Consider the following 27,896-nt stretch of genomic DNA (forward strand, 5'->3'; position numbering starts at 1 on the left):
GAGACTGTCCAAGCCGGGGCTCGAACCGGCAACCTTCCGATTACAAGACAAACTCCCAACTCTTGAGCCACGATCGCCCCTGAAAATGAAGTAACAATGAAGTAACAGAAGCAAAGATTTTGACCAATCTTACAATCTAAATTAACAAAGGGCGTGCAATATATAGAATACTTTGCTTTCACCCCTTCACGTGTCATTGCTGTAAACTGGAAATATGCAGAATTATATATTTAACCAGGAGTTCAGTTTTACCGACTGCTGGTGACAATCAGGTAAAATTACCTGTCGAAATAAATGAGCAGCAAACTGAGTCTGATTTGATCTTTTTATTGAGATTAACACGAGGATTAAACATGGAAGTAAAAACTATAGAAGAAAATACAAGTGGAGCAGTTCTTGTCTTCGAGACGTTCGGTCACCTTCGATCCTAAAACACACAGGTGCTGTAGACGGTCACCTTGTGGCTGATCTCCTGCAGCAGCCCCTTCACTGCTGCCTCCAGCTCCACCAGCTGCTCTGCCTTCTGCTCCAGAGCGCGCTCGTTGTCTTCATAAGACTTCTCCAAATCTGAAATGGGAAGAGCATACATGAAGGGATGTCCCGCCTGCTCAGCTTGAAACATTTTCTGTACAGTGTGGTGTCACCTTTCAGCAGCTGCAGCTTGTCACTGGCCTGCAGCAGCAGCTCTTTGGCTTCCTGCTGAAGTGACTGTGCCCTCTTCTTGGCGTCAACCATGCCTCCCGTCTTCTGACCAATAAGCTGCTCCACGGTGGCATACTTCTCCTTCAGCTCGCCGTCCAGCTCCTAACACAAACACCTAATTTTACAAAGGAAACAGACCAACCTGAAAGCCTCTAATGATCACACAGGTGAGCTCACCTTCTTCAGCTCCTCTGCCGTGCTTCTGACGCTCACTGATTCCTGATTGGTCAGTTTGGCACTAAGAGTAACGTTCACAGCTTTGTCCTTCAGCAGCGTCACATCCTGTTCGAGCTTCTGCAGCCTCTGGGTGGCATTTGAAAGCTTTAACTCAGCATCTGCCGTCTCCGACTCCACCTGAACACAACACGGGCATTTGACATGTTACCTGCATGTTTCTGATAGGAAATAGCCGTGTGCAGAGTCAACAGGCAGTAACCATGAGACTCACCGAGGACAACAGGTGGCTGGTGTTGTGGATGTTGGCCGTGGCCTGCTGGATAGCACTGCTGGCAGCCGTCTGAGCTCTCTGAGCTTCTTCCAGTGCTCGCTTCACTTTCTCCACAGAGTCTCTGACATCACGCGCCTCCTCGCTGAGGAATGCAGGAAGACAGCTGATCAGGTTCAGTGGACAGGTGAAACTTTCAGGTAGGCCAGGGAATCTGAATTTAGTGATTCCAGTTCCATTATCAAAATCACTTATCTATTCGATTAGGAATCGAATAGATAAGATTCCTATTGATTTTCATTGGCTCCACCATCTCAAAGACATTACACTCATGGACATTCACTGTGATCTGTGGTCACATACACTGCCTGCATTTGTATAGTGCTTTACTAGTCCCTAAGGACACCAAAGCGCTTTACACAACATTCATCCACCCATTCACACACAGGTGATGGCAGCTACATTGTAGCCACAGCCACCCTGGGGCGCACTGACAGAGGCGAGGCTGCCGGACACTGGCGCCACCGGGCCCTCTGACCACCACCAGTAGGCAACGGGTGAAGTGTCTCGCCCAAGGACACAACGACCGAGACTGTCCAAGCCGGGGCTCGAACCGGCAACCTTCCAATTAGAAGACGAACTGCCAACTCTTGAGCCACGATCGCCCCTGCTGCGGGTCACATGTTTGTGCATGTTGGAGGTGTTTGTTGTGATCAGCGCTGTTACTCAACAAAGTAATTATTGCACATATTACACAGAACACTTTTCTTTAAAGTAATGCAGTACGTTACTTAGTTACACCCAGGAGAAAGAAATTTGTTACATTATTTTCAAGTTTCTCCGTAAAATAAACTGAAACTCATCATTTAACACTATAAACCTGAGGCTTCAGCCCCACACAGACACAAAGCCTGTCCTCATGAGGACACACATCATCTTTCTCTTAGTGTTCAGGTATGAACACAGCGGTCGTCATGGTGATTCTACTGTAGAAGCATGAACAGACAGAGGCTGCAGCCTGACTGCTCAACAGTTTGTTCCCTGTTGAAGTCCAGGCTCTGGGTGCTGAGGTCTGCACACACTCAGCTTTAGCATCATTCTGGGTTCTTGGCTAGCTTAGAGTTAGCATGCTGTCTGTGCAAAGAGCCGAAGTCTGTTAGCATCATAATGGAGCCGTTTCTGTCCTGGAGCAGTCTCCACTGTACCATCGTGCTCTCATCCTTTAATGCAATAAAAATAAAAGTCATGTCTCCACTGGAGACGGCACCACTATTTTCCTCTGACACACAAACTGAAATCAGCTGATTGTAGCGAGGTTGCAAGACCCGATAAGCGTGATCGATAGGAACAAGGAATTGGACTACTGGGAACCAGTTCTCCTCCATTCCCATCCCTACGTTCAGGTCTTTTAATCAATAAATTTGACCTGTTAGTAAGTACAGCAGTATTGATAAGACAAACTGTGCTGCTATCAATATTTATTAATCATTAATTCATTGTACCAGCTGTTAAAACTTTGAGAAACTCTGACAAAAAGGCAGCCGGAGCTCTCTGATCATGGCCGACAGGACAGGAAGGTAGGCAGGGTCGCTTTAATTCACTGCACGTAGCTAAATGCAGCCAATTCAATTCAATTTTATTTATATAGCGCCAAATCACAAAAGTCGCCTCAAGGCGCTTCATAGATACAGAGAAAAACCCAACAATCATATGACCCCCTATGAGCAGCACTTTGGCAACAGTGGGAAGGAAAAACTCCCTTTTAACAGGAAGAAACCTCCGGCAGAACCAGGCTCAGGGAGGGGCGGGGCCATCTGCTGTGATTGGTTAGGGTGAGAGAAGGAAGACAGGATAAAGACATGCTGTGGAAGAGAGACAGGTTAATAACAGATATGATTCAATGCAGAGAGGTCTGTTAATACATAGTGAGTGAGAAAGGTGACTGGAAAGGAAAAACTCAATGCATCATGGGAATCCCCGGCAGCCTACGTCTATTGCAGCATAACTAAGGGAGGATTCAGGGTCACCTGGTCCAGCCCTAACTATATGCTTTAGCAAAAAGGAAAGTTTGAAGCCTAATCTTGAGATAGTGTCTGTCTCCTGAATCCAAACTGGCCACAGTGAAGTAGCTCAGTGGTTAGCACCGCTGCCTCACAGGGTCTCCTGGCTTGAACCCAGCTCGGCCACTCTTACACGTGTCCACTCAGGGCATTGACACAGAAGAGATTCTTCATCTCAGAAGCCGCTGGTTAAAGGAAGGAAAGCAAATGTAGCTGTGTGTGAGCAGAGAAACGCGTACAGCTGTGGGCAGAAGGTTCATCCATTCACTCATCACAGACACGAATGGGTTACATGCAAACACTACCAAAAACAAACAGAAAATAACAGCATATTTCAAGACAATAATTTGAAACAAGTGTACGCAAGCACGAGTTTTTCCGATATGCAACTGATTTGCAGAGGTCTGGAAGAAGATCCAAGTTGTCACAGAAGAGAGCAAAATGGGTAAGATATTCAAGAACAGGATCAGTTTGTGGAGTATACTTAAAGGCTGGGTCCGTGCCAGGAAGACAAACTATGAACGAATGAATTCAGATATCAGACAGAAGCTTATTACTGGCTACCAAAAGCATCCTGTTGAGCTGCAACAGCATTCATCCCTTCTGAAAGAAAGACAGATTTCCGTCTGGAGAACTTGTAAGATATCATCCCCTGAAGCTAAAGCAAACCAGGCAAACATTACTGATGGACAGGTAAATCTCACCTGGCTCGGCGAGCCTCGTCCAGCAGCTTGTCGGCCCTCTGGATGTCGTCGGCACTTTCCTGCAGGATGTTTTCCACATGTCCCAGTTCTCCCACTTTCTGCCGGATCTCGTCGGTCAGGTTCTGCAGCTGAGCCGGCGTGGTTGGCATCTGCATGTCCAGAACCTCGTTTGCCACAAGTTCAATGCTCTCAAGATCTGCAGCGTCCTCTGAAGTGCCACAAATGCAGTCAGTTTATCTGCAGCCAGCCTCTTTAAAAAGAACTTTTAATCTCCGATCAATGAAAATAAATACCCGAAATTATTCTCAGTCTATCCAACCGTGTCTGAAAGCTTGTCAAGTTATCAGAAACCAGTTTTCAGAAATAATTTCAGCTCGTTAGCGGTTTCTTTAATGTGCCGTACGCAGCAGATGACACGAAGGAACGAGTCTGTGAGCGCGTCGGCCTCTGAGAGTGTCCCAGACACACAAGAGTAGATGGCTTAGTTTCTGATGATTTCATGTACACTACACGATCTAGGATCCTTTAATGCTGCTGCACAGACAGACAGAGAGCTTCTGAGTTCATGTTTGTTAAACAGGATCTATGAGACCTGCAGAAATACAAGAACAAAACTCAACATTGATTTGCTTTTCCATCAGCTAGGGAGTTTTGGTTGTATCATGCACTAGAAGCAGCTTTGGATCCAGGTGTCGGCTATAACCTGGATTGATTTTTTTCCCGTAATGTCATGTGACGGTTGAGCAGGCTGTAAGAAGCCTGCTAATATTATGTAAGAGGGCTGTTTGTTCAACATGAAATGTGATCTTTGCTTTTGAAATGAAAGCAGTTTAAGACTGATTTAGTTTTTCCTGAAATAAAAACGCGTTCCATTCAGGAGAAGAGGGCGGGGAGCATAATGGTCACCATCAGACATGGCGTTCATAAAAAGAAGCTTATAGTTAAGTTCAATAAGGAAGATCTGTAGTCACACATCTGTTTGCTGTCCAGCTGTTTGGTGGTTCATCTACGATTACATCACTTTCTCACAGTGACACAACGTTACCGCTCTAGTCCAATCATCTGCAGTCTAATCAGCCTGGACTCTACTTTCAGTCTCAGTGCACCTTTGTGCAACCCACCCCCCTAACCCTCTCCCATGTTGCTCAGGCTCCATCCAAGCCTCCATCTTCATCTCCACCACCGATGTCTAGACTCTACGGGGTCCCTGTCACAGCTTGCATGCAACTCTGCTTCAATGGGTCATCAGAACCTAATCGCTAAATACCTTAACTGAAGTCTTTATGTCAATGAATCAGTTTCACTTCCTTCCAATGATCTCTCCTGATTGTCTCAGGGAAAACTGATGTAACCGTAACTACGGAGGCATTTGAACCAAACAGGAAGTGACACATACGGGTGAGGAAGTCTCTGATGTGTCTGATGAGGCTGCGCAGCTCTTCGTTGCTCTGGTCAACTTTCTGTTTGGTCCTGTTGGTCTTCATCAGGACGTTCTGAGCACTCAGCCTGGCCTTGTCCGCCTGTAGCTTTGCTTCTGACACCTGAGGACAAAACTCAGGTGAGAAAACCCAGCACAGTTCACCTGGAGTGAACACGGAGCAGCAGGGCTCACACCCACCATCTTAGACAGCTTCTCCACTTCCTCCATGGCATGGACAATTTCCTGTTCAGAGTCCCGAGCCTTCCTCAGGACACTGTTGGCCGTTGCTACCGCACCACTACAGCCTTCTCCTCCACACCTGGCCCTGCCCTCGGGATTCACGCAGCCCAGACCACCGCAGGAAGAAGACCCGCATGCGTCTTGACCCAAAGGTGGACTGCCACAGGTCTGGCAGAACCAGGACAGACAACACTCAGTGTTCATGCGTTTATACTGAAACTAACAAACGTTTGTGTTTGTAATACACCGAACTCTGACAACCTGACCTGTGCCGCTCTCCCACCTTGCTGCTGAGCTCTGCTAGGTCCAGACTCTGCAGTTCTCCTGCCAGGTCATCCAGTTTTTGAGCATGCTCAGACTGTCTCTTCATGAACTTCTCTCGGGTCTGGTTCAGTTTGTCTTCTGTGAGCTGCCGTAGAGCAGCAGAGGCTTCGACCGGGCTGCCGCTGTCGATGGTGGAGGCGTTAGCTCGGGCCTCGGCCTCCTGGGACTGCAGGAAGTACTTAGTGATGCTGTCTGTGGCACCTAGCAACACACAGAAAGTCAAAATTAGCTGAAGGCAACTTTATTTAAATTCTGAAATCCCTGTACTACCTATTTTAGTACTCCTTGGCCCACCTAGTTTCCCTGTGACCTTTAACCCTTTACCTCTGATGTCGGAGTTCTTGATGAACTCGACCTGGTCCAGGAGCTCCTGGACTGTCCCCTCCAGTTTCTGTGCCTCTGACATCACAGTGTCCAGTTTAGTTCCTGCAGCAGAGTCCAAGTCCTCCACCTGGACCAGAGTCTGTTCAGTAAGGTTCAATGTGTGGCTCAGGGCTCCCATCAGGTCACTGAGGGACAAACACGGGTCCGAGGTTAGCATGAGCTGCTTTAGTGCTCAGAGTTCTTGCAACAAAAGTGTTCTCAGCAAACGGCCTTTGGATCTTTGGACCACCAAGATTAATGATTCCTCATAAAACACCAAAACACTCTGATGAAGTGCTAACCGGAGATCGCCACACGCCTTTACCAGCTCAGCAGACTCTCACCCTCTGCTGGCAGGAGTTCTCAAAGTCCACAGGCCAAAAACAATGTTTGAACGGGCCACTAACGACCCGCAGGCCACACTTAGAGAACCCAAGCTTTAAGGAGATGAGATTGAGAGCACATATGTAGTTTAAATGAGAGGTGGTGAGGATTCGCCCAAATTAAGAGTTCTTATGACCTAATGGCCCATCTATATTTTTACTGGCTTGTAAAAAAGGTTTTGTTATATTTTGAAATATTAACCTAATTTAATTGACACAATATTCTAGATTATTTCACTTTTAATCTGGAAAAGGATAGGCTTCCACTAGGGGTGGATTATTCGATTAAAATCGATTCTGGCTTGGATAACGTGATATCGATTCATTAAAATCCTGAATCAATTTTTAAATATTAATTTATTTTGCTCGAAACGCCAGAATCTCGAATTAAACCTCACAAAATTTCAACAACCACCAAACAGCTAAAACAGTAAATGAGAACAGACACAAAGCTCGGACCCGCCGACGCATCAGAATCAGCGAGCTGTCGGCTTTCTCACCCGACGGCACGGACACAGTCAGGCTGAAAGCCGACAGCTGGCCGATTCTGATGTTTTGGCGGCTCAGCGCTTTGTGTTCACGCCCTTTTTGCGCTCGATTCAGAAGCTGCAGGTTTGATCTCTCTCCGAACAATATTGACCGAACCAGCAGCAAAAGAAGATCCAAACTACGCTTCACGTAAACATCGTCTTAGTTTTGCTTTCACCACGATAAAAATCACACTTCATGCATATGGCGTTATTTTTGTGCCGCTATTCTGAGCGCACGTAAAAAAAGTTTGCAGGTGCAAGTGTTGCATTTTGAGGAGAAATTTATTTTGAGCGAAGAAAAGCTAAATTTGAGTGAACAAAATTCATTGCTGCGTGCAAAAACTGTATTTCAGTGTTTGCTGTTATCCACACACACACACACAACAGCCCCTCTCGCTCAGTTTTTGCGTTTGCACTTGTTCGCAATGTGTTGCTCGCGCTCTCAACATTTCTGCTCAACTCTTTCTCTACACCGTTATATTTGTGCAAAAAAATCTGATTGGCTGTTCTGGTCTCCAATCAGCTCGAAATGACGAAATGCAATATCCCAGAATGCATTTTGTCCAAAACTCAAACCAGGCAGTGGCGGAGGAACACAGCGTGGCGGAGTTTGAAATATTACTCTTTCTGGGTCACAAAATAAACTTTTAAGATATTTTCGTGTGAGAATGTTTCTGTGTGAACTTCAAATACCTGCTCGGTTCATCAAGACATCACATATTTCCAAACGTGCTCTAATGTTTTCAGAGATGCCTGTTACCCAACAGGTGGGGGGATTTAAAAACAGTCCTAAAATGTACAGGTAGCCAGTGGAGTGAAATTAAAATGGGGGTAATGTGCACAGACGTTTTTGTCCCAGTCAAAAGACGTGCTGCAGCATTTTGCACAACCTGCAGACGCCTAATGGATGCATCGCTAACCCCACAATAAAGTGTGTTACAATAATCCAGCCTAGATGTAACAAAGGCGTGGACTACTGTCTCACAAAGCCGTTTCGATAAGATGGGCCTTACTTTAGCTAATTGCCTCAAATGAAAAAAGTTATATCTTACAACAGCTCTGAGCTGGCTTTCAAGTTTAAGATCTGCCTCCATTTTAACTCCCAGATTAGTGATGACTGGTTTAACAGACTGTGCCAGCGAACCAAGATCTATAGTAGTGGCCTCATCACTTCTGTTTTCTGCTCATTAAAATGTACAAAGTTCAAAGCCATGCAGGCCCTTATTTCATCAAGACACCTGAGCAAAGGGTCTACTGAGAAGTAATTTAGGGCTTCAGGTGAGAAACGGGCTCAAACCTGTCAAAGACAGCAGAGCTAAGGACAGAAGGGTCGAGAACGGACCGGGAAGTCTGCGCAGATAGCACTTTATCAATAAAGAAGTGCAGGAAGTTTTCACAAATTTCCTGAGAGGACTCGACACCAACCGTCTGTGGAGCATGAAGGACCCTGTCAATAGTCTTAAATAAAGCATGAGGCTTACGGCAGTTTGCCTGAATAATAGCAGCAAAATGTTTCTGATACGAATTCCAGTAATTATGTAATATTTGGTACGACACCTGAAGTTTTTCCTTCTCCCATTTACATTCAGCTCTCCTACACTTCATTCAGCCAGGGTTCAGATTTGGCTTTAACTTGCCTAAGCTTAAAGGGGGCCACTGAATCTAAAACGGTTTGGCAGACTGAGTAAAACCAGAGGAAGGGTTCAAAATACGACAGCACCGAGCAACAACAGGAGGAGGATTAACTTTGGTACAAGGAAGGGAAACCTCAAACAAGACAGGCTTATGATGCGACCATACAATGTCACAAACCTCTAGAGGTTAGAGACAGGTAAATCCTGAGTTAAAACAAGACCCAACGTGTGCCCATATTTTTGTGTAGGCACAGACACAGGTTGCACAAGATCAAGAGTCAATAAGATTTAAAAAGTCCTTTGCCATTGGCTTGTCGGGGCAGCACACGTGAATAAGTCCCCACCAATAAGGACATGATCATATTTTGGCATAATTTCAGCCAACAGATCAGAAAAGTCGTTTAAGAAGTCTTGATTGTATTTGGGGGTCTGTAAACCACGACACAGAGCACTGTGTGAGAGCGACCTAGCTCAAACACACTCAGTTCAAAGCTACTAGGTGATGTTGATGAGGACCGTGGTTTACATTTATACTGCTTCTTAAAATCAACCGCTAGTCGTCCTCTGCCTGATATTCGAGGAGAGTTTAAAAAGCAGCTGTCCTCCGGTAAGAGATCTGTGAAAGCGCTGGACTCACCTGCCCTTAACCATGTCTCAGTTATACAGAGGAAATATAAGTGAGACAAGATCATTTGTAACCTTCACTAAAGCTGTTTCTGTGATGAGCTCTGAAACCTGACTGAAACTCTTCAAATAAGCCATTCCTCTGCAGATGATCTGTTAGCTGTTTGACAACTACTCTTTCAAGGATGTTTGATATAAAGGAAGGTTGGAGATTGGCCTATAATTAGCTAAGACTGCTGGGTCTAGAGATGCTTTTTGAGTAAAGGTTTAACTGCAGCCAGCTTGAAGGCCTGTGGTACATAGCTGATTATTAGCTCACGTCAGAGAAGAAAACTGATTGAATTCCAGCTGCGATGTCTGAAATCATGAAAACAGACAACAATAAGGAGGGTAAACAGTACTTCACCTTTTACTGCAGTATTTTTTAACAGTAGTATTTGTACTTCTACTTAAGTACAGATTGTCTGTACTTGTATCACCTCTGCTGATGTTCAGGTCTCATCAGCACGGTCAGAGATCATCAGAGTGGTCGACAGACACTCGAACAGCGTATCTGTTTTTCTGGTGTAAATTTGTCAGACTGCACTTAGAGAAGGTGTTCCTGACCTTTTTGGTGACTGAGTCTGAGAGAAACAGATTAATCAGAATAAATGCAATCCCACCTGGCCTCCTGCAGCAGCTCCTGGATCTCCGTTAGCGGTTGTGATGCCGGATTCCCATCTAGGATGGTCTGGATGTCGGCAACGCTCCTCTCCATGCTTTCAATGGACTTCCTGTACGGCCCGTTGACGCCGCTAGCTTTGAGGGCGTTTACCTTGTTGACCAGGCGGTGTGTCTGATTGGTCAGCTGGCCAACGATGTTGTCCCACTCGGCGAAGCACTGGTGACAGCGGCTGCAGTTGGGGAAAGTTCCTGAGAATCCGCGAGCGCAAGTGTCGCAGCGCGGCCCGGACACACCCTCCACGCACATGCAGTGACCGCTGACTTTGTTGCACTGCTGCTCGGAGATCCCACGAGGGTCACAGTCACAGGCTGAGGAGACGAGAACAATAACCAATGAGTCTGCCGGGCCAACTACAGGAGATGCACTCAAGTACAAAAACACACTTGACTCCAACACAGTTTCAGTGACTTCCTGTTTGCACATTAAGAACATGTGTTTAGCATTTGGCTCCAATCAAACATCTGAAGCTTTATTCTGCTGCAGGAACAACAAATTCAGGCTAATGTTTGTTTTTTTAAATTTGATTCACTCTGACCAGGCACGCCCTCAAAGGCCAGAGAGTCACAGGGTTTAGGGTTAGTCTGGATGAGTGATGTGGAGCTCTGCCCGACGGCTCTGACAGGAGACGAGTTCAAGAACCTGAAGGAAACATAATGTCTACACTGCTGTTTAATTCATCTCCAGCAGAGGGCGCTACTCTCTCATGTGAACTGATAAAAAACAAAAACAAAGGGACTGATTGTGTTCCTCCAGGCTGCTGTCTCAGTTCTGCTTTTCTTCCTCTCTTCTCCTTGTTTCTGTAAGACCTCCTCCTCCTGACCTTCAGCTTTACTGAACAAAGCGTCTTTGTGGACTTCTGGAGGCTGAGACGGACAGACCGGTCCCATCTCTGTGGAAGCTGGGCCTCAAAACATCTGGGTTTAATTTGAGCTGCAGCAGCCGAGGATGCTGGGAGCTGAAAGGATCCCACAATAAAAGCGTCTGCAGTTTGATCTCAGTCAGAAACAAGTCCCAGACTCTGCACCGAAACTCTGAACCGGATTCTGACCTGGGGCCTGACAGATCGGGACTCTGTTCCAGGTCTCAGAGCTTCACTGACAACTCAAAAGAGTCCGCTTTATTTTTTATTACACCATCACATCTATCACGCCGTCTCACGAGCACATGGCATGGCAAGCCTACCGTGACATTTGATCTCAGGGTCTCCCCAGAACAGTTCTTTACACTCGCTGCACATTCTTCCTCCGAAGCCGGTGTGACAGGAACACTGACCGCTGATCTGTGAACAAATAAACTACAGTCAGACGTGTGGTCTGACGGAGCACAGAAGTACAATTCCATCAGATCTGCGGTTATAAAGCTCACACAACAAACCTTTAATGAAATACAACATTTGTTTTCACCTCGAGGACTTTCGGTCCGTTAATCGCCAGGGGCTGCTCACCTCATTGCAGGATGTCCCGTATGAGTGTTTGGGGTCGCAGTCGCAGGTCTGACAACCGGTGCCCGTCGCCATATTCCAGGTGTCAGGTGCGCAGCGGTCGCAATGCTGGCCGACCACATTGGGTAGACAGTGACACTGACCACTGCTGCGGTCACAGTGACAGTCAGAGGACGGGCAGCTGGAGGGAACGCTGCCAAGCCGGTTACAAACGCACTCTGCGGGTACACAACCGTCAAGGTTCAGCAACGATCGTTCGCCTGATTCTGTGAATGTGGTTACCATGGTAACCCCAGCATACTTACTCCTGCAGTCCTGAAGTAGGGCATTGCCATAGTAACCCAGCGTGCAGCTCTCGCAGGCGGCACCCTCGCTGTGGTACAGGCAGCGCAGACACTCACCGGTCCGGGCATCGCACGATTCGGGGTCCAGCATATCAATGTTGTTGTTGCACTGACACGGCTGACACTGCCCACCCGCCTCCTCAGGGTTTCCATAGTAAGCAGGCGAGCACTCGTCACAGCGAGTACCTGCAGAGGACAAGTAAATGGTTCTTATAAAGACAGGGAGCATAACAATCACACGCCAATTCATACTGGACGCATCGCAGAGCAACATGGGGTTAGCCCACGGATATTTGGGAGGCAGGCTGGAGCAGCAAGCGATCGAACCACCACACTCTGAGTGAGACCAGGTGACCTGCTCCTCAGCTACAGCCACCCCAGGTGAGAGCTAGACACCATTTATGACCAACAGGTGATCGTTCCTCAGGTGTGACATCATCACCTGAACCAACAACATGCCTCACATCGAGCTTCATCCTCAGGTTTGACTTTGTTTAAATACAGTTTTAAACTTAACAGCCAATCAGCAGCCAGAGATTCATGCTTATTTAAGGGAACCCCGGCTGTTAAGACATGTTTGTGCTAAAATATGTACTGTGCTTTCAATAACATATATGTGGTATTAATGGGGGCGATCGTGGTTCAAGAGTTGGCAGCTCGTCTTGTAATCAGAAGGTTGCCGGTTCGAGCCCCGGCTTGGACAGTCTCGGTCGTTGTGTCCTTGGGCAAGACACTTCACCCGTTGCCTACTGGTGGTGGTCAGAGGGCCCGGTGGCGCCAGTGTCCGGCAGCCTCGCCTCTGTCAGTGCGCCCCAGGGTGGCTGTGGCTACAATGTAGCTGCCATCACCAGTGTGTGAATGGGTGGATGACTGGATATGTAAAGCGCTTTGGGGTCCTTAGGGACTAGTAAAGCGCTATATAAATACAGACCATTTACCATTTAAAATAGTTACTCCTCGGCCTCCTTTAGCAGTAATGATATCTGTAACAAATGTAGCATATTTGCAGCTCTGGAGGCCAGGATTACTGAATTGGAGACTCGGCTTCGCACCCTTCATTCACCCGTAGCTAGCCAGGCCCCTGTAGCTGGTGCAGCCGAAGATAGCGTAGGCCCCGCTAGCTGTTCCCTGGCAGACCCCAAGCAGCTGGGGAAAGAGGGTGGCTGGGTGACTGTGAGGAGGAACATAGTCCTAAACAGAAGCCCCAGGTACACCACCAAGCCGTTCATGTGTCTAACCGTTTTTCCCCACTCGGCGACGCACCCGCCGGGGGTCAAACTCTGGTAATTGGTGATTCTGTTCTCAGACATGTGAAGCTAGAGACACCGGCAACCATAGTCAATTGTCTTCCAGGGGCCAGAGCAGGCGACATTGAAGGAAAAACTGCTGGCTAAGGGTAAACGTAAATTCAGTAAAATCATAATTCACGTCGGCAGTAATGACACCCGGTTACGCCAATCGGAGGTCACTAAAATCAATATTGAATCGGTGTGCAACTTTGCCAAAACAATGTCGGACTCTGTAGTTTTCTCTGGTCCCCTCCCCAATCAGACCAGGAGTGACATGTTTAGCCGCATGTTCTCCTTAAATTGCTGGCTGTCTGAGTGGTGTCCCAGAAACGATGTGGGCTTCATAGATAATTGGCAAACCTTCTGGAGGAAACCTGGTCTTGTTAGGAGAGACGGCATCCATCCCACTTTAGATGGAGCAGCTCTCATTTCTAGAAATATGGACAAATTTATTAAACCCCCCAAAATATGACTATCCAGAGTTGGGACCAGGAAGCAGAGTTGCAGTCTTACACGCCTCTCTGCAGCTTCTCTCCTCCTGCTACCCCCCCAAAAACCCATCTCCATAGAGACTGTGTCAGCTCCCAAAAAGACAAAACAAACTAAAAACCAGCAACAAACAACTTAAACATAAACAATCACAAAGAAAGAACAATACAGTATCCACATCTGAACCAAAGAGTAAAACAGTGAAATGTGGATTATTAAATATTAGGTCTCTCTCCTCCAAGTCTCTGTTAGTACATGACTTAATAATTGATCAACAAATCGATTTACTCTGCCTCACAGAAACCTGGTTGCAGCAGGATGATTATGTTAGTTTAAATGAATCAACACCCCCGAGCCATTCTAACTACCAGAAACCTCGAAGCACAGGCCGAGGGGGCGGTGTGGCAGCAATTTTTCACACCAGCCTATTAATTAATGAAAGACCAAGACAGATTTTTAATTCATTTGAAAGCCTGATGCTTAACATTGTCCACCCCAGCCCACCCACCACTTTAATCACACTCTAGATCTTGTTTTAACATATGGCATCGAACCTGAACAGTGTTTCCTGAAAACCCTCTCCTGTCTGATCATTTCCTGATAACATTTACATTTACAATAATTGATTACACAGCGGTGGAGAGTAGACTTTATCAAAGTAGATGTCTTTCTGAAAGTGCTGTAACTAAGTTTAAGAATATAAACCACCCACTGTTATCATCTCCAATGCCCTGTACCAACACAGAGCAGAGCAGCTATCTGAACGCTGCTCCAACAGAGGTCGATTATCTTGTTAATAATTTCACCTCCTCACTACGTACGACTCTGGATACTGTAGCATTCCTACAAAACTGCTCAAAGAAGTCCTGCCATTAATTAATTCTTCGATCTTAAATATGATCAACCTATCTCTAATGATCAGCTATGTACCACAGGCCTTCAAGCTGGCTGTAGTTAAACCTTTACTCAAAAAGCATTTCTAGACCCAGCAGTCTTAGCTAATTATAGGCCAATCTCCAACCTTCCTTTCATATCAAACATCCTTGAAAGAGTAGTTGTCAAACAGCTAACAGATCATCTGCAGAGGTTTATTTGAAGAGTTTCAGTCAGGTTTCAGAGCTCAGCACAGCACAGAAACAGCTTTAGTGAAGGTTACAAATGATCTTCTTATGGCCTCTGACAGTGGACTCATCTCTGTGCTTGTCCTGCTAGACCTCAGTGCAGCGTTCGATACTGTCGACCATAATATCCTATTAGAGCGATTAGAACATGCTGTAGGTATTACAGGTACTGTGCTGCAGTGGTTTGTATCATATCTATCTAATAGACTCCAGTTTGTGCATGTAAATGGAGAGTCCTCTTCACACACTGAGGTTAATTATGGAGTTCCACAGGGTTCAGTGCTAGGACCAATTCTGTTTACATTATACATGCTTCCCTTAGGCAGCATCATTAGAAGACATAGCATACATTTACACTGCTATGCAGATGACACCCAGCTCTATCTGTCCATGAAGCCAGATAACACACACCAATGAGTTAAACTGCAGGAATGTCTTAAAGACATAAAGACCTGGATGGCCGCTAACTTTCTGCTTCTTAATTCAGATCAAACTGAGGTTATTGTACTCGGCCCTGAAAATCTTAGAAATATGGTATCTAACCAGATTCTTCCTCTGGATGGCATTACCTTGGCCTCCAGTAACGCTGTGAGGAACCTTGGAGTCATTTTTGACCAGGACATGTCCTTCAACGCACATATTAAACAAATATGTAAGACTGCTTTCTTCCATTTGTGCAACATCTCTAAAATTAGAAATATCCTGTCTCAGAGTGACGCTGAAAAACTAGTTCATGCATTTATTACTTCCAGGCTGGACGACTGTAATTCATTATTATCAGGATGTCCAAAAAACTCACTGAAAAGCCTTCAGCTGATCCAAAATGCTGCAGCAAGAGTCCTGACAGGGACTAGAAAGAGAGCAGATTTCTCCTGTTTTGGCTTCCTGTTAAATCCAGAATTCAAAATCCTGCTCCTCACATACAAGGTCTTAAATAATCAGGCCCCATCTTATCTTAATGACCTTGTAGTACCATATCACCCTATTAGAGCACTTCGCTCTCGCTCTGCAGGCCTACTTGTTGTTCCTAGAGTATTTAAAAGTAGAATGGGAGGCAGAGCCTTCAGTTTTCAGGCCCCTCTTCTGTGGAACCAGCTTCCAGTTTGGATTCAGGAGACAGACACTATCTCTACTTTCAAGATTAGGCTTCAAACTTTCCTTTTTGCTAAAGCATATAGTTACGGCTGGACCAGGTGACCCTGAATCCTCCCTTAGTTATGCTGCAATAGATGTAGGCTGCCGGGGGATTCCCATGATGCATTGAGTTTTTCCTTTCCAGTCACCTTTCTCACTCACTATGTGTTAACAGACCTCTCTGCATTGAATCATATCTGTTATTAACCTCTGTCTCTCTTCCACAGCATGTCTTTATCCTGTCTTCCTTCTCTCACCCCAACCAATCACAGCAGATGGCTCCGCCCCTCCCTGAGCCTGGTTCTGCCGGAGGTTTCTTCCTGTTAAAAGGGAGTTTTTCCTTCCCACTGTCGCCAAAGTGCTGCTCATAGGGGGTCATATGATTGTTGGGTTTTTCTCTGTATCTATGAAGCGCCTTGAGGCGACTTTTGTTGTGATTTGGCGCTATATAAATAAAATTGAATTGAATTGAATTTTACACTGATGATAAAGTATCAGAAATACTGCCGATGCTGTCGTCAGTAGACTGAAACAGGTGTTGTGTTGGCGTGCTTTTCAATGATTTTAACAGATGCGCACCAGAATCCCCGCCTCAACCAGACCAACATGGCAGCTGGACTGACGCTGCGACCAACAAAGCATCTGCATCTAAATATCTGTGATGAGGTCTTACCTCTGTGTCAGCGTCTGTGTAAATAAAGTTTTCACCTTTGTATCCTGTGTTGCAGACACAGGTGACCTGCTGAGAGTCATCGCTGCGGTAACAACTTCCTGCAAACTGCCGCGGGCTGCCGGGGCCGTCGGGACACATGCAGGGACGACAGTGGTCACCTGACCCCAGTGCTGGGTCACCATAGTAACCATCCAGACATCTGAAAGACAAGAGCACCGATGGCATCATCCTGCTAAATAAACCCAATGGCGATTGGCTGACGGACGGTGGGTAAGTTACCTGTCGCAGGCGCGTCCCGTCGTGTGGTCCCTGCAATCGATGCAGTGGCCACTGTCGGGGTCGCAGACATCGGCGTGACCGTTACAGAAGCAAGGGCGGCAGGCAGGGAAACCCCAGTGACCCGGCAGACAGCGGTCGCACTGCCGACCGTACGCACCCGGAACGCAGGAACACTGTCCGGTCAACTGATCGCAGAACACACTGAGAGAACCCTGAGGGTCGCACCCACACGCTGAAAGACACGCACGACGAGGTCACACAGAGGTCAGCGTCAGTAAAGCTTCAGCGCTGACTGTAAACAGATTTTTCATTGATTATAGATGGAGGTGGTTTTGACCTCGGCAGCCGTTGGGTCCAAACTGAAACGTGGACGGAGAACACCTGTCACAGTTCCTGCCGACCACGTTGGGGCGGCACTCACACTGCCCGCCGTGGGGGTCGCACACGGTGCTGAGCGAGCCCTGAGGGTCACACTGGCATTCTGGGAAATGGCATCAGACAAGGAGACACGTCAGAATAACGAGAAGACGCTAAAGCCTCAGTGACAATAGATTTATGACCGCAAGGAATGCGGAGGAGGAGGAGGAGGAACCTGCCGGGTCCTGTCGAGGAAGTGAAGCCTAAGGCGATGGTGAGAGGATGAGTGACAGAGATTAACGTGAAGCGGGGGAGGAGGGGAAGGGGATAAAGATGTGAGGGATCAAAGGTTGGCGTTGGAATGAGGAAGAGGTTTTTGTTTCAGATTTTAAACTTCAATGTTTGGAAGGTTCTCTGAATCTGATTCTGGTTCCTCCTTCCTGGAGTCCTTCCTGTCCAGAGTTGGACAGCAGAAATATTTTCCCCTTCTCTTTCTGACTCTCTCTGATTCTTCTGGGAGGTTTGTTTCCGTGAGGAAACCCCAACCCCTCCAAAGTCACCATAAATACAGACACTGCCCTGAGCTCTAAGCCCTGAGTGTCTCACAAGCAGCCCTTTTCTTTTAAACTCCAGCCAGGAAGCGAGGTTATTAAAGTGAAATCACAGTGCTAAGCTGTGCTACCTTTAGCTCCCTGGTGCAACATGGCGGAGATGCTGAAGATGAAGTTTCTGCAGATGTCAGTTATCGGCGTCTTGACGACACTCTGGCTGTTCTCCAAGCACCGATAACGCTGGAAAGTCTCCCAGGCGACATTCCCGCCCGAGTCCCCGCCCTCTGAGCCTGTGAATATCTCCAAGTTCTTACAGTGAGGCATCAGCACGATCTGAGAAAAATCCCAAATAACCAGGTCAGGAATGAGCATGTTTCACTTTCTGTAACCAGGCTGGCTGAATGTGGTTTTGGTCTGCACTGAAGAAACTGACTGACTTCACGCTCTACTTCCTGAAGTAGAAGATCTAAGCACGCTCACCGAGTCGATCAGCGTATATGGAACCTGGACATCCCCAAAGGTAGCGTACAGTGGCAGGCTGAGGCGGATGGTGTAGTTCAGACCTGATTCAAAACAAACCGGTCTGGGAAGAACCACGTACCTGTAGGGAGAGATCGGGTTAGATACTGAAACCCCAGCAAGGCGAGATAAGCAGATAGACAAAGGCCACGCAGAGGGTCAGCGTGACAGGATGATGGGCTGAGATCAGCTGGGTGAAGAAGGGATAAGGCTTGCAGGAACTAGTCGGTGCTCTTATATTTCACACTTCGACCGGGTTCTTGTCGAAAACTTGTCATGATTTAGAAACTTCTCTCCTGACCGTGAACTTGGGTGAAGCGAGATCATCTGGTTGTCGTCATCGGGCACCGTGTTGATGCAGCGGCTGTCCGGCTGGATCGGTCCGGGTCTCATCACCGTCATCAGAACCTCCTCCCACACGTCCGGCAGCTGCAGAGCCGACAGACACACAGAGATGTTACCTCTATGCACATAAATAAGCAGGCGCGTGCACGTTTATCTTCTTTTTCAGGCTAACAGATGAGGCAGGTACACGGGTCAACAAAGGCTACAACAACGAGATAAGTGCCAAAATTCTCCCACTGATTCGGGACATGACGACGCACACGTTCAATGGCAGACTCACACCTGCGGTTCGTAGCGGATCAGGATGTCATATTCCATTGAGTGAGGGACGTTGTCTACAGTGAACTCCAAGAAGGCCCCCTCTGGTACGTTGGCTAGCCCGATGCCTGTCCAAGTGGGACTACGGTCCTGAGGGTGTGGCCTCTGGACCACCGTCACTCCCTAAAGAGATGAGATGCAGACACAAAGCTGATGAATACCCTCAACACCTCACATAATCCTGCTGAACTGACATGGAGATGAAATGTGCGAGCCAGCAGGAGGAGAAACTAATCCTCACAGACTGCAGGTCCACCTGTAACAGCCGCCCTGTAACCCAGAGTAAGGTCAGACACTGAAAGGACACTCACAGGTCCAAACTTTGCATCCTCAGCCTCGTAGGTGTAGTGATCCAGAGCAATGAAGTAGAATCCAGACTCCACCTGATCGCAGCGGCGGCTGAACATGTGATCTCTGCAGATGCACTGACCGGTCACGTGATCACACCTGCACGCAGACAGGAAATACAAACATCACAACAAAATAAAATTGTTGGTTCAACTCCCGACGGAGCAAATGTGACATAATACCTAACTCACTGATTGTTGATGGCGCCTCCGAGGTCGCAGTCACATGGTCTGCAGCCGTCCATGTCGTTACTGAGACCCCAGTGTTCAGGCTGGACACACACACTGTTTACAGTCATCTCTCTGCACTAATGTGATGTATAGTGTGTTTTGCATAAATCTCATTAAACAAGACTGATCTTACAGAGTGTGTGTGTGTGTGTGTGTGTGTGTGTGTGCGCGCGCGCGCCTCACGTCCTGACATGTGTCTTCTGTTTACGTCGGGGTAAATGTCTGAGAGCTCAAAGCTCAGGCTGACTAACAGCAGAGAGCCAAAAGCAAACATTAACCTGATGACTTCATGGAGAGCATGAATGTGGCTCCACAACAAAGGCTCTGCAGCATTAAACGTCCCTCCCAAAGCCAGCCGCCTTTAAAGACTTTTGTTGCTGGTGTGAACTGGTTATCCTCTAACTGGACTGGAGCAGCTCTGTATGACATACTGGGAGCTTTGTTTAATATGAACTGGTCCTTCTTCATCCTGTCGCACTCACTGCAGTGTGAACGGGATCTTTCTTTAGAAGAGATCCCGTTTGCCCCTGCAACAGATTCAACTCGTGAAAACCAGCCAATCAGAAAACAGCGCAGCCTTACAGAGACGGGAGCTGAGAGTGAGGTGTGAGACGACACGAATGTTCCTTCTGCTGCTGGTCTGACTCCAGTCTAACCAGAATGAATGGTCTGAATGGGTTTCTCACCACACACTGGTCACAGTCTCGCCCGGTCACCAGACGTTTGCAGAAACAACTTCCTGTTTCTCTGTCACAGGGGTTTCCTCCAGGTAGAGTTCCCAGAGGACTGCAGGTACACGCTGTCCAACACAGTAACACACAAAAGTACATCACCAAGGCAACGCAGCTTCATTCATAACAACAATGTTAAGTCCCAGCCACGCCCCCTCGAGGTGCTTTACAGCGTGAGGTGTCTATGTGGGAGTAATCTGGTATCAGCTGGTCCTGCAGGTGTTTCGTTACGTTTTGTACCTTTGCAGCCTTCAGGCTCATCGCTCAGCCCGAAATGCGCCGGCTTGCAGCGCTCGCAGCGTTCTCCCTCCACGTTGGCTTTACAGCGGCACTGACCGGCGATCAGCCCGGCTCGGAAGTCCGTCGTGCCGTCACAGAGTCCTCCGTTCAGAGAGCCCACGGGGTCGCAGTCACAGGCTGCAGAAACAGGACGTTTAGCCAGCTTAACCAGAACCACAGGAGCAATTTTGCCAACAGGGCGTGTTTAGGTGTGAGACTGACACGGATCCACAGACAGGTGAGGACATGATTCACACACTGTGAGCTTCTCTACAGCGCCACCACCAGCCCAGACGCAGGCACCTCTCTGATATGTTGAAGCATTTTATAATTCAATAAGTTAAATGGTGGACATATAAGTGCCGTGGAATGACATCATCATAAAAACCGTGAACGTTTCTGACTTTGACCCAAAATAAGATTCGTTTCTATCCTGGAAATTAAACTCCCGCCTCCATCTTTGATCTCTGGAGCACATTTTAACTCTCTACAACGTTGAAGTCACATCACCCACAATCCTTTGCTACTTTAAAGAAATGCAGTGGCAGTAATAACAGAAGGTGCTGCTTATTCAGCCCTCAGAGAGGGATGTGCGAGCTAAGTTGAACTGATCCTCTGTGAGGAGGGCAGGTCTGAGCCTGAGGGAAACCACAAACCTTCATGTGTCACATCAAAAACCCACCTCCATGTTTAGTCTGAGATCCAGCCTTTAATCTACTTCCTGTTGACAAAACAACCTCCTATCCGCGTCTGCCTGTGTCATCATGAAACGTGAACTTCCTCAGAAAACAGCCAACAATTCTTTGTTGATGTGAAAGCAAAGATTGAGGACAAAAAGTCCTCAAAGAACAAAGAAGATGATCAAAAGAGCCATAAAAAACAACCTCGATGGAAGTTTTGGGTAGATGCTTTTAACTTTTAGCCTGGCACCAGTAAAATAACGGTTTACAAACTCTGACACTAAAAAAAAGAGTCAAAGTGGCCATGAACTCACGCTGGCAGATGTTGGTGTCTCTGATGTCACTCTCTGGATGCTGGTAGTAAAACGGTTTGCACTGCTCACAGTTGTTTCCAGCTGTGTTGTGCTCACAGTCGTCACAAACTCCTCCGCTCACGTTTCCCGAAGCCGCAAAGACTGCCCCGTCAAAGTGACACGCGTCCGAGTGCTGGTTACAGTTACACTCTGAGGACACCACAGAAGAAGAAGGGGGACAGTTAAACTACTCCCAGTAGTGATTATGGGCCCTGCCCAGTATGGACCGGTGCAGACTCACTCTTGCAGGCGTTGGTGTTGCGTCCCTCTGCGGGTCTCCAGGGGAGGTCGTGGTAGAAGTCCTGGCACTGTTCACAGTTCAGACCTTTAGTGTTGTGGTTACATAAGCAGTGACCATGAACCTGAAACACAGTCACAAATAATCAATCAGCGTTCGCTTACATTACTGGTCATAAGCTGGGTTTGGGGTTTTTTGTACATGTAGTCAGTTGCCTGTTGCACCGTTTCTTCCAGTGTCTGTGTGATTTTATATTTTTCTACGCTGGTGATGGTTTACTTTCACCACCGGCTCAGCTGCTTATGAAAGAACAACGACGCCAAAGCACAAAGCCTACACTTCGGTCCCCACAGACTGCCATGTTGAATTTCACAGCAGAAGTCAACATGTTTACAACTTGATATGCTGTTTGCTCACATGTTTAAACTGCTTTAAGCTTAAAGTGTTGATTACTAGGGGCGTGGCCTCTTTGACTCACAGGTGGACGTAGCTGCTAGGTGTCTGCTAGGCCTCACCTCAGCTAATTAGAGTCCCTGATTTGATTGGATGTTACAGACACTAATTGGCAGGTATCTGCGTGACGCTCCCTGGAGCCACTTTCCCATTAGCACCCACTCAGACCAACTGGGCTTCCTGTTACAATCGGGTACCTCCTAATGCGCATGGCTGTCGTCATAGCAACGTGGCCATATAAATACAGTCCGTAATTGTCCTCACCATGCCCTCTGTTATCTGCCCAGCTCCCTCGACGGGGGCGCACTCAGAGGCGTGTCCGTAGCAGAAGCAGTTTCCTCGGACCACCATGTCATAGATGGCGTAGTAGTACTTCTCTTTGATCTCCATACGAGAGTCCAGAAGGTTGTCTCCAAGTGTGTGGAGTTTGGTGAACTTCACCCTCAAGTTGGTGATTTTCAGCATGTCTAAACAAAGAACCAGTAAAATTCATCAATAACTGGTTAACACCCCTACGCTTATTCAGTCTCCGTGACGCAGAGAAGGAGACGTACTCTGGATTCGGGGACTGTAGGGGTCATCGATCCTGAATGCTGGATCCAAAACTCTGAAAATCACCTGAGGAAACAAAACAAACAGCATTACCCGCAGCAGTGTGAATAATACTGATGTTAGTATTATTCACAGAAGCAGGAGCAGCAGATGTACCTCTCCTTCAGTGGATGGCTCAATGTCAGAGTAACGCGAGTCACAGATGACATCGTCAACCTTTCTCATTGGACCCCGGTAAACGGACGGGAAGGACGACTCGCAGTCATAAGCAAAGTAACGGTAAACCTGCCACGTCTTCCCGAAGTCAGCTGACCGCTCAATCACCATGGCAGCAGGTCGAAAGGTCTGAGGAAATAAAAACAAAAGTGGGCAAACTGAGGATCGTGTGGTGAGGATGATGGCGTGGTGAAGACCCGGGCTGGACTGCACAAATCTGGTTTATGCACCATGATCACTGACAAAAGCCCAATTAGATTTCCCCTCTGGCGCTGTGGGCAGGATTTATCCTTCAAGCTCAGTCCTCTACCAGAGGCGTCATATGCAAACATTTCATTCTGTTTGATTTCAGATTATTGATACATAATCAGGTTGGTGCAGGTGTTGTTGTCCTTAGTTGCACTGCAGCATGTGACAATAATTAAAGTCTACACTTAAGCTGTTTGTAGTGACTCATGGTCAAAGCAGCCTGAATCCTTGAATCTCTGTCTTCCCGATTCCCTCCATCTGTTTTCTTACCATGTTCACCTCCTCTTCCTCACTTCTCCTCAGCTGGTGCAGCTGTAGCCTCCTGTGATTGTGAGGTCTGGTTACTGGCTGTTACTGCTGTTCACGGTGCAGCAGCTAACATGTTAGTAATTTCACTTTAATTCATTATTTTATTGTTTTCTCAGACTTTCAGCTCCACTTTCTTCCACACTAAACTTTTTCTACAAGCTACGTGAGCACACAGCAAAGGTATGGGAGAAGACAGTTGCATTGTGTAATGCCCGACCAGTCCAGCCCTGGTCGTAACCCTTCCCATTATGGAGTGCTTGCTATGTCCTTTCAATACACAACAACTCCTCAATCACTGTGTGCACCTGGTTCTTCAGATTAATAGAGACCAGAATCACCTGTCAACTACCCAGAATCCCCTGCTGCATGTGTAGAACTCACCTTGAAGGTCATGATGAGATGCGTGAAGTGAAACTCAGCCTCTAGGTTGAGCTGGATGGTGACGTTCTCCACACCTACAGACAACAGATCATCAGTTACCAACACTCTGTAGATCAGACTCTGTGCGCCACATCGGTTAAAGAGCCCAGAAATCAACAACACGCTGCAGTCGCTGCACATTAACATGATCGGACCTGAGAAAAGAACTAAATCTGTGTCCAAGAACCAACAGTTCAATTCAGTTGTATTTATATAGCGCCAAATCACAACAACAGTCGCCTCAAGGTGCTTTATATTGGTCAACAGGACTCCAAAGAGTGACGACCAAAGGTAACAGCAGATCATCTGTGTTAACATGCCCACTGTCAGAGGATGACACCATAAAGGAGTCCACAGCTCAAACACTGCAGCGAGTACCTGGTTCTGCACAAAACACCGCGGCGCAGACGCACTCGCTCTTGTTGGTTTAAAATGGAGCACTGTAACAAAAAATAATTTCCCCCAGGGATCAATAAAGTATTCTGATTCTGATTCATCACGGGAACAGCGAGTTCATCTGGGCAGCAGAGCTCGGCCGAGGCAACAATACAAGCTCACAGCACCTACCATCAGCCAATCAACGCAGACTTACAGATACAGCGAGTAATGGAAAATTAACAAAGACATGAAGCTGCCTGGCTAGCGTTACTTTACCACACTGGGTTTGTGGTGAAGAGCACAATGTGTTGTATGAACCTGTAAGAGGTTTGTTCTGCAGTAAAACTAAACTATCTGTTTGATGAACCTGGACAAATGGCAGGTCGGCTGTTTGCCTCCTCACTGCGGGGCTTTTTAAAGCTGAACATCCCCCACCCCTGGGAATAACTACATGGCCTCCAGCAGGGACCCGCCCCACAACCTGAGAACCTGTAATCATGGAGGAGTGGAGGATAGAGGGTGATAAAACACAGCCTAGCCACAAACATCTTTTCTTCTGACAGTGAAAACCTGTCTGCAGCTCTCAGTCTTTAAACCTGTAACGACACGTCTGACCTTTGGCCTCTCTGAATGTTCTTCCTCACCATTCTCAGTCTGCCACCAGGTCTTCAGTCTGTTTGGGGCAAACGTAGTGACGACGTTCTCGATGCGATGGCTGTCGGTGCGATTGGCCAGCTCGTTGTAGGGCTCTGACGAGTCGCACACAAAGCACTTCTTCTCCTCCTGGTTTATGAGACAGAGGGGGAGGAAAAGGTTAACAGGAGGTGAATTCCTCGGATTCCTCAGTGCCGTAAGTTACTGCAGATAAGAGGAAACTTTCTGACCACAAACTTCCCACATAAGAAAAGTCTGACTTCACCTGAAATAATGCAAGCTTCTCACTGGTTTTGTTTTTAGAGTTAGTGACAAAACTTTGGAAAACTTCCTTCCGGGAACGTCTCAGTCATTAAGAGATGTCAGAAAGTTGCTTGATTCCCGGACAGCCCAACGTGTTTCAGCTTCTCTCAGGGGGGAAACCAAACCCGAGCGATGCAGTGCAGAGGTTACAAAGGGGGGCAGATGAGGGCTTTTACAGTGAAACAGTGTTACTAGCCACTCAAGACAAAAAGCTGCACACCGCTCTTACATAGAGGAGCACTAACAGACACATCAAGTCCGACTGAGAACTGAAGCGTCCCTGTTTCTCTGCTGCCTCTGGACAGAATTATAAAAACAACCAATACATTTTATAGTTTTGATGTTCAAGCAGCAACCACAGAGCGAGGATCTGGGACGAAGGACTGAATGAAAGGAAGGAATTAGAGGATGTATAATCAAAGTCACATGACGGAAGAATGTAGGCGACTCGGAGCGAACACGCTGTTATTAGCTACGGATGACACATGTCCACACACATTTGCCTCAAACATTAAAACCTGATGTTTACAATCAGCCTGTGTGGTTTATTGACTTTTGATTGGATGAAAACAGCGTGACCTTTGAGTTTGCTGTGTTTTCTCCACAGGAACATCTGGACAAACATCTGTCTGCAGCCAGCGCTCATGGTTTCCTTATAGGGAGCTCATTTTGCACAGGAAACACTTCAGACTGTAACACACACACGGAGTGGGACTGAGCTGAAGGTCGTTTAAACCGGATGGCTGAGTTTGTCTGATGATACTGGATTCTCCGGTAACGTCGCTTGCGTCTCCGGTACTGAAACGCCCCTGATAAAAGCGCTGCACTGAACTCTTAGCGATACTCAGACCTAATTAGACCACCTAACGTTTAATCCGATAAAGACATCTGAAGTGATCGCTTACACTTCATCCATGTATGAAGACTACCTGAGCACTCATAGCATAAATGTCCCATTCTTTGGACTTCGATGGAAAATTCATCCTGAATCCTTCATATAGGATCTTATTAGAGGTCAGAGGTCACCAACGACTTGTCTCAGTTTTTAAGTTACAGTACTTTCAGTATTTCTGAAAGAAGCTAAAGACTAAGCAGTGATGAGTTCCTGATTGTTGAGCTAAATAGACTGGTACACTCCGGCATGCAGCATGGAGGCGCACGGAGAGGCCGAGCCTGGGGGCGGAGTCTGCTGGGCGATGTGCCCCTTTAACCACAGCTGCCCCCTGTGTTGCCTTTACCTCCTTTTATAAGATGTTTGGTGCCCAGTTGTGTTCTTCTTGGGTCTCTCTGGACTTTTCTCTCTGAGACCTTCAGTCATGATCTTGTTAACCATTAAATTTACCTGCAGGTGGCTGACGATACAGAATGGTTCGGGTCGGTTCATTCCACAGGTGGAGGTGGATGACAACTGATGGGCTCGGCCAATCAGAAGGTCTCCTGTTGCTGGGTAACAGCTGCCTTCAGTGCACACATCACTGAGCTCGGGTTGGCTGATGTCGTCCGCGGCCCCACCCTCCTGAGCACAGGTAAACACCTGCAGACCTGAGAGAAAAAGCTTTAATGGTAAAAATCTGAGCGCAGGATTAACGAAGCCCCGCCCACATTTATTGATTAAAGAGACAAAGCGCAGCTGATTGGAAACTAAACTCAGAGCTGCTTCTCCTGGGCTTGTATTCTGGAGGACATCATGAGGAGAGAAAAATCAGTGAGTCAAACCTTCACGAGTGACTATCTGCAGATTACTGATCATCACTAAGCTGATCTCTGAGAGGACCAAACATGTTTAAAGTCACATGTTACAAACAAACTGCACAGATTTCAACTAAACTTTATTTATCACACATTGACAAAATGTGTGCGTTTGCTTTGAGTTTCATGATCATCAGCTTCTGAATTCTTTTACACATCAAACATGTGGACAAATTCCTAAAGATTATTCCACTAGAACTCATTACAAAAGCCCTCCGAGCCCATTTTATTCTGAAAGTTTCCCGAAGTGTCTAACACTTATTTTCATGTTAGATTATTTCATCATGAATGAAACGAGCGGCTGAGAGGAAGCAGCAGCATTTTGTAATTTTCAACAAAGAAACACGAAGATACAACTCTGGATGTTTGAAATCAAACCCTGACGTGTTTAAGGAAAGTTTGAAATTGGAAAAGTTCAACTTTATTTAACTTACCGAGCAGCAGCGCGAGCTGAAGCTGAAACATGCTGCAAATCCTCACAGTCTGAAGACCCCCCGGACCTCCTTAGCTCCCCTCAAACTCCTCCTCCGAACAGACCGGCTGACTTTCAAATTAAAACATCCGGCCCGAGTAACGTGGTTGTGCTCGCAGCAAGAAAAACACCAAGAACTAAAGAGTTCAAACTGTTGGAGCAGAATAAAGTGATTCCAACACACACACAGAGTAAACAGCTGTTAGCCCTCCTCATCGTTAATTGCCGTTATTTGACTGATTGATTGGTGTCTCTGCAGCTGTTTGAAA

At 47.0% G+C, this 27,896-nt stretch overlaps 1 protein-coding gene across 1 annotated transcript; it reads right to left on the minus strand.

Moving 5' to 3' along the window:
- Positions 1-311: 311 nt before the first annotated feature.
- On the minus strand, positions 312-27,896 carry lamb1a (laminin, beta 1a). The gene is made up of 33 exons (XM_024799410.2): positions 27,590-27,896; positions 26,749-26,948; positions 25,094-25,232; positions 24,033-24,106; positions 23,034-23,222; positions 22,880-22,943; positions 22,590-22,792; positions 21,876-21,996; positions 21,596-21,784; positions 20,563-20,739; positions 20,278-20,390; positions 19,553-19,632; positions 19,325-19,460; positions 18,978-19,136; positions 18,652-18,779; positions 18,312-18,432; positions 17,963-18,164; positions 17,261-17,404; positions 16,924-17,155; positions 16,680-16,843; positions 11,900-12,124; positions 11,598-11,812; positions 11,336-11,432; positions 10,092-10,461; positions 6,220-6,404; positions 5,855-6,096; positions 5,530-5,739; positions 5,308-5,452; positions 3,912-4,119; positions 1,151-1,292; positions 880-1,056; positions 645-804; positions 312-567 (listed from the first exon to the last, which is right to left on the minus strand). The coding sequence occupies exons 1-33, from the start codon at positions 27,618-27,620 to the stop codon at positions 428-430; spliced, it is 5,382 nt and encodes a 1,793-aa protein (XP_024655178.2). The 5' UTR covers positions 27,621-27,896; the 3' UTR covers positions 312-427.

Source organism: Maylandia zebra, linkage group LG7, assembly GCF_041146795.1.
Source record: "Maylandia zebra isolate NMK-2024a linkage group LG7, Mzebra_GT3a, whole genome shotgun sequence".
NCBI classification, from domain to species: domain Eukaryota; kingdom Metazoa; phylum Chordata; class Actinopteri; order Cichliformes; family Cichlidae; genus Maylandia; species Maylandia zebra.